The sequence below is a fragment of the Hyaloscypha bicolor genome (assembly GCF_002865645.1).
Source record: "Hyaloscypha bicolor E unplaced genomic scaffold K444scaffold_73, whole genome shotgun sequence".
Classification (NCBI taxonomy): domain Eukaryota; kingdom Fungi; phylum Ascomycota; class Leotiomycetes; order Helotiales; family Hyaloscyphaceae; genus Hyaloscypha; species Hyaloscypha bicolor.
This window is the reverse complement of record NW_020194575.1, coordinates 38,935-46,348: the sequence shown is the minus strand read 5'-3', so window position 1 is coordinate 46,348 and position 7,414 is coordinate 38,935. Positions and strand designations below refer to the sequence as shown.

General features: G+C 34.8%; 1 protein-coding gene across 1 annotated transcript; it reads right to left on the bottom strand.

Moving 5' to 3' along the window:
- Positions 1 to 3,921: 3,921 nt before the first annotated feature.
- Positions 3,922 to 7,092, bottom strand: K444DRAFT_529154 (MFS general substrate transporter; the record flags this gene model as incomplete). Its single annotated transcript, XM_024874783.1, has 15 exons — positions 3,922 to 4,218; positions 4,343 to 4,397; positions 4,533 to 4,547; positions 4,611 to 4,840; positions 4,984 to 5,062; positions 5,111 to 5,363; positions 5,419 to 5,575; positions 5,730 to 5,863; positions 5,918 to 5,969; positions 6,018 to 6,068; position 6,229; positions 6,283 to 6,340; positions 6,494 to 6,530; positions 6,677 to 6,821; positions 6,863 to 7,092. The coding sequence occupies 15 exons, from the start codon at positions 7,090 to 7,092 to the stop codon at positions 3,922 to 3,924; spliced, it is 1,794 nt and encodes a 597-aa protein (XP_024736685.1).
- Between the last annotated feature and the right edge of the window lie 322 nt (positions 7,093 to 7,414).

Here is a 7,414-nt window from a genome sequence, read left to right as displayed (position 1 = left end):
AAAAAACTATAAGTTTTATATTTCTTTAAACTAGAACCTTTTTATTAAAGCCAGTTTATTTAAAGAAAAACCAAATAGAAATAAAACTAAAATATTAATTAATTAATTATATAAATTATAGTAATTTGCCTAAAATTATATAAAATAAATATAATATATAATATATAATATAAATTAATAAATATTATTATTTAATTAATTTCAAAATTAGAAATAAAATATAAGTTATTATAAAATACTAGAAATCTAATTATTTGAATTAAAAGCTAGAAAACTAAATAAAGAATTTATTTAAGAATTTAAAATAATATATATATTTTTTTCTTTTTTCTAAAATTATTAGAAATTATAAAAATATATCTAGTTTTTTATATAAAAAAGCTATAAAAGAATTATTAGAATTTTTTATTAAATTAAATAAATCCGGAATTACTTTTATTAATATTAAAAATAAAAAATAAAAAATAATTATTAAATAAATTATTATAATTAAATTAATAAAAAATAAATTAATAAATTAGTTAAAATAAGAATATAATATAATATTTAGCTTTAATATTAAATAATAGCTTTCTGGTTTTATAAAACTTTTATAATAATAATATTAATATATTAGAATTTTTATAATATTTATAAAATTTATATTTAAAATATTAATATATTATAAAATAAATATTATAAAAAGAAAAATTATATATAAAAAGCTATAGTTTTTAATATATAATTGAAATCTTAAAAGTAATATAAATATATAAAGTATTTAGGAAATCTAATATTAGATTAAATTAAAGAATTAATATATAATTAGAAAAAAATCCTATTTTTTATATTTTTTTTTAAAGAAATTCTAATATTAATATAGCTATTTCTTTAGAAGTCATATATATATTTATAAGATTTAGAAAATGAAATATAAATAATAAAATATAAGTAATAAAATAAAAAATATAATTATATAATTTTATATTTTATAAATAATTTAATTAATAAACTAGATTTTATTAAATTTAGTAAATTTAGAAATTATATATTAATATTATAATATTATAATTATTATTTCTAAATAATAATTATTTTATTAATTTAATATATTAATAAATTAATAATTATATTTTTTATTAAATATTAAATAAAAGTTATTATTTTTATTATTTATTTTTAATAAATTATAGAAAATACTAGTTATTATATATAAAATTATAATAATTTTCTAATTTCTAATAAACTTTCTAGTTTGAAATAATATTTAATAATAAATAGTTTTTATTAGTTATTTTTTTTATAAAAAAAACTATTAGTTTTTAATTAAAAATCTTTATTTTTTAATTTTATATATTATTTAATAAAATCTCTAAATAAATCAAATTTCTTATTATTTAAACTTTAAATAATTTGAGTTTTATTTTATTTATTAAATATAAAATACTAGAAATAATTTATTTCTTTATTTTAAATAATAATATATTTCTCTTACTTTCTAATAATTTATTTCTTTATTTTTATTATAAGTTTACTAAAAAAAACTTAAAATCTATTTAATAATTAAAGTTCTAATTAATTATAAATAAAATTATATACTTTTTTAATAATTTTCTATTAAATTTGAAAGAATTTTATATTAGTTTATTTCTTATATTAAATATTTAAATATTTTTATTTATAAATAAAATAAAATTCTTAATTTTAATAAATTATAATTAATTATTATAAATTAAAAATAAAAGAAAGCCTTAATATTAGTTCTTATATAATTCTTTTAATAAAAATTTATAATATTTCTAAATCTTTATTTATTTAAATCTTTATTTATATTAGCTTTTTTTTTTTATATAAAATTAATTAATAATTATTTCTAATTTAATAAATTTTTTAATATATAAATTAATTAATATATAAATAATTTCTATTAAGTCTTATTTATTTTTTAAGATATTTTTATTAATTTTAAGTTTTAAATTAGTTAGCTATTTCTTAATATTTTTTATAAAATAATATTATAATAGCTTTTTTAATAATATAAATTTATAATATTAAAATTCGGCTTTTCTATTTTATTATATTAAAGCTTTTTATTTAATATTAATAAATTATAATTAATTTTTCTGAAATTAGAAAAAAAACTAATTCTTTTATTTTTATTAATATTAAGGAAATATTATTTATTTTAATTAAAAACTAAACTTTAAAATTAACCAAATTATAAAAAATAATATCTTATTTCTTTTATATTAATAAAGAATTAATTATTAAAAAAAAGTATTATTTATTCTAATTAAAAACTAGGTTTTAAAATTAATTAAATTATAAAAAATATTATATTTTTAGCTAAGATCTCTAGTTTTTTATAGTTCGAGAAAGTTATTAAATATTAAAAGTAATATTTTATTTTATTTTTAAAAATAAAAACTTTATTAATAATATTATATTACTTTTATAAGTCAAGTTAAATAAGCTTAGTATTATATAATAACTGAATTAATATAATAGTTAAAGGCTTAAAGTTTAAAGAATCTTATATATTAGAAAATACTAAGCTATAGAATAAAGTAGGGAGGATGCCTCGACCTTTCAGTATTGTCCCGCCCAAGCATTCCGGCTTAGCTTCGTTTTGCACCTGTTTCCGATATCCTGTCCTTGGCAGATTATGCCGTTATGCCAGCCGTCACAGATAGCTGGGGGGTGGGGGTTTCCAGGTGAGAATAAGGCTTGGGAGGGTCCGCGGGAGGAAAGGGAGAGCTCTGCGAGTGGGAGTAAGGCTTGGGAGGGAGTTGCGGGCGAGAGTACGGGTGGTAAGGGGCTTGCGGGGGCAAGTGAGGCTTGGAAGGGCCCGCAAGAGATCCGGGAAAGCCTGCAAGAAACCCGAGTGAGCTCGCAAGAGCCCTGGAAAAGCTCGCAAGAGCAATACTACTCCTCTTGCAATCAAAAGACGCCTCTTGCGGATTTCGGCTAGTTTTTTAGGTATAATACATGCCGGGAACAAAATAAAAGAGCAAACCGGGCCCGGAAAGCAAGGCATAAAAAGGCTATTCCCCCTTGCCCGAAAGCTACAAACGAGCAATTAGAGTATGCAATTCAAGCTCTAGCTCCTACTAGCGAGTATAGGCTTGGTTTGAACTTTGAAGCCCGGCCTATAACTATCCCTTCGTCCGCTGAGACATTGCCACATGCGCGGCCGCTAATGTGGCAATGTCTCAGCGGACGAAGGGATAAAGGATTACTTAAATACAACCTCTTCTTAAAAAAAACATTCAAGTTCTGCACGCTTATACATTATATATTAGTGCGAGCTTACAAGCGCAGTGTGGCTATATTTAATAAAGGAAGAGGAGGGGTGTGGGGGGGGAGGGATTATAAGTGGAGAAGAGAGCTTAATAAGTAAAAGTAGGGCTTAAAATAGCCTATAAAAGGAAATAGAGAGCTTTGCGGGTATAATTAGGGTGTGCGGCAGTCCGCAAAGAGAGAGAGAGAGCTTTGTACCCAAAGAAGAAGTCACCTCTTGATCTCGTAACATAAAACAATACCTAGCTGAGCAAAGCGTAAGCCAATTTGCTCTGGAATGAGCCCATGCCAATGTGAAAGCAACGATCTCTATGGTCGGTCAGCCTGATGAAATGTAATATTTATTGGACTGTATCAAATCTGACCACTTGGCCATGGTCCCAATCCCTCAGATGTTTGCTTCACTACAGGGACACTTTGTATTAATGGAACTTGCACAACTAAACATGGTCTAGCCATATGATACAACCATTTCTGGAAGGCTATGTCACCTTTGACTTCAGGATATAGCGCGAAAAGTCTTCTTTGGGTGAGAAAAGTATACGGAAAGCGTTTGCCAGCTCCTCAAACGAGATCCTTTTACCGTAATGCCGAGCCAGAAACCCGCCTTTGCCGTAATGGCCGTGACTGCTCCTCAAATCTCTACGCAACTCTCCCCTTTACCTGCCTAAGTTCCTTTACCTTGAAATCCTTCCAGACCCCGATGAAAATTAAACAGGGGACCAAGACAACCGTGGCCGCGATCGTTAAATACCACTGCGACTGGCCGTATGCGTAAATAATAGCATTTCTCTCTGGTGAGCCAATAGGATACAAGAGCTGGGCTGTAAGGCTTCCGTAGAGATCAGCATTCAACGTCGCATTACCGGGTAATGCACGGTCTAGCGCTGAAGGAAACGTGTTTGTGTAGATTGCCGCACTGATGGCTTGTCCAATAGCCTAGACGCGAATTCTGGATTAGCAATGCCTCAAAGGGTAGGGCTTGGAATTGGGACGTTTTAAGCACTCTAACTCCAAGACACCCAAATGAGGAGGACAACGCTTCACGAAATTGGAAACGTACTTGGCCAACAGAGCTGAAAAGCCCAATGAGTGCTAGCATACTGGCAACGTTCTCACTAGAACGAATTAGTAAAATATTTCTTTGAGGAGGGCGGAGCACGAGCGAGCCGGAGCGAGCCGGGAGGTGAAACAGGTTCCCGGCCATTGAAATAGGGAGCTCGGGGTGTTGGACAAAAAGATAGGTTCTTTACTGTGGAGCCGCAGCCCTAAATGTGTTGGAGTCAGCATTGCCAACATAGATTGGGATGGAAATGGAACGATGAACTGACATAACTGCCATTTCCTCACATATAATCAGAGATCCCCCTCCAAAGGCGATGAAAATCTGACACATGACGACGTAGCCAATTCCCTGTTCGGGCTGACGGAAATGAATCATGAGGCCCACGCCGAGAATTTCGAGACACAACATCGACATCGCGAGCCACTTGAACCTCCCCAGTGTCCTGATTATCACCGCAAGAATGACGCTCCAAAAACATGATCCGATCGAGTATATCTAATCAACAAAGTTACTTCTGCAAAAACGTGTGAAAGGGGCTTGAGAGAGAGCCAGCTGAGCCATCCAAACCACCTCAAAGAAGCGAGCAACTTTCGGAATATGCGAAGGAGAATACGTGGCCCAGGAAATGGATGACTTACGTTGGTGACATATCCTGTGTTGGTGATGGACAGGTTATGAACTGCTTGCAAGTAATTGTAGAAGGTCGAGTCCCAGATGCTGAGAGTAATCAGTATCTGTAATGCTGCGAGGTCATGTGTAACTCACTAGAAGCTAACGAATAGGAACATTGCCAACAAGCATGCCCCGACCACCGAAGGGGTCTTCAGAAGATCGAATGGAATGAAAGACCTCTTCGATAGAAATTTCTCGTAGAGCACGAAGGCGGTCAGACACGAAATGCCAACGACGAGCATCGCAATAATCATCCCGGAAGCCCAACCTTTCGATTGATAAGTAGCCAGTGAGAATGGTAGTAGGAAGAGAACGAATCCGGCTGAGATGAGTAGGAGCCCAACAACTAGAGAGTGGGAGATTAGTTTCCAGCTGAATATTTCGCCAAGAGGTAGACCGACCATCAAATTCCCAGAAGAAGAAATTGGCATTCTGCCAGAAGGTTCTTCCGCTCTCTTCCTTGACAAGAAGACCTTCTCGGAAAGCTTTTCGCTGATTGCTGTAGAGAACGAAGAGGATAGGGAGGGTTATGATAGGAGTTATAATTGCGAATGTGCCCTAGATCATCTCTGAGTCAGTGACTTTCTCATTTCAAATGCCCTAAGGTTATATCGAACAGTAGGGTCTCTTGCTGGAAACTCTGGGAACACATGGGGTGAAGCAGAATAGTCTCGGAACTTGGAAGAGAAGCTTGAGAATCGATGGCACTTACAAAGCCAAAACGCCAGCCCGATGTTTCTAGAAAACTTTGCGCGGCTCGTGGACCAATAAAAGTAGTCACTATATATGGGGTAGTCGCGAAGCTGAATACCAAAGCACGGTTCTTCGGGCTTGAGGTGTCTGCCACTGGGGTGGGGTCAGCATCTTCGGCTTGCGAACTAATTTGAATGGGCAACTTACTGAACACGTCTAAAACATAAGCCATGCCGTTAAACCCAACCCAATAGAAAACCTGGGCAGCAATTAGTACATAGCCATTTGGACGTGATTAGAAACTTACCTGGGCTGCTGCATAGGTCTCCACGTTGCGGCAGCTCGCCATCATGATGAGCTAATAAGAATCAGCACAACACGATCCAAAGAGCTTCGAAAGAGCTGCGAGCTTCGGGGCTGTTTTGCTTCTAGGCGCAAGCACACACCGCCTATGACGGTTCCCGAGCTTGCTCTTGCTCTCCGTAGAGAGGAGGATAACCCAGAGAGTGTAGATGGACGCTTACCCTGCAGACTGTAAGTACACGAAAGGTCTCACCGAAGGTGCTCCTTACCCCAAAGTTGCGAAGCCCGTCATAATTCTTCTGCCGTTAGCCTCAACGTGAAGAGAATCTGAATTCCGAGGACAACGTACGCAAATCCTTCTGCCCAGTGAATTAGCACTGTAAAATCCCAAAAAAGCGCGAGGGACCTGAGCGCTTGGGAGCCGCCCTGCTCCTGGCTCTTCCAGGTGAAAACAGAAAATCAGTATGGGAATAGGCTTACCTGCACGGCCAATAAGATCTACGAATTTAGCAGTGGGCTAAACATCCTAGCAGTCAGTATTGTCAAGGCAAAAAGAGCTCCATTGTGCTGGTGTTCCTAGGACATTCCGTGCATGAAATAAGACGTTCCACAATTCGCACAGGAAGTCTGAGTGAGTGGAAATGTGGTGGAGGATATATATACCAATTTGATAACACCTCCGACAATAGCGGCGACAATAGAAGTTGTACCAGTGAGAGGGAGCAAGGCAAAAGAAGAAGTCACATAGTAGCTGAGGTTGAATTGGATTTGTTGCTGCATGGATATGACAAAAAACACTAGGAAGATACTGGGAGCAAGTCAGCTTGAGATTTTCATGATTGACGGTACGAGTGCAATTCTTGCCAGCCGTAAGCTATGATCAATTGGTTTCTCGTCCAGGTCAGAGTGACGGCTTCGGCTTTCTTGACACCGTCTTGGACGTTTTGACTGGGTATGCGTTCGAGAGCATCGGCATCGACACCAGGAGTGTTGTGTTTCTCTGTAGTATTATCTGAGTCTGACAATCCACCGACTGCAACTTCTGTAGCCAGAGCTTTGCCTCTTCCGAAGAACTTCATCTTGGAGATCTTGGCGATGAAAGTGAGGGAGTTGCAAGGAACGAAAATGCGCAGAAAGAAGAAGGGACGGCGGAGACTTGAGCGGAGAGCAAAGTTTATGTAGAGTGATGAGCGACGGGCAACAGGGTTTCTGAAGAATTGGTTGTTGGCCTTGGCTTTGCAGAGCCCACCTGGTGCACCTTGGCTGCATGGCTGGCTCCTTCTGCAGGTGGATCCTCAACCCCATGGCAAGCGCCATCCACCACGCCGCCACGCCTCCTCCTCCTCCTCCTCCTCCCTCCTCCTCCTGAGATGGCTCTCTCGGGATCGTCCATGTTTTCAT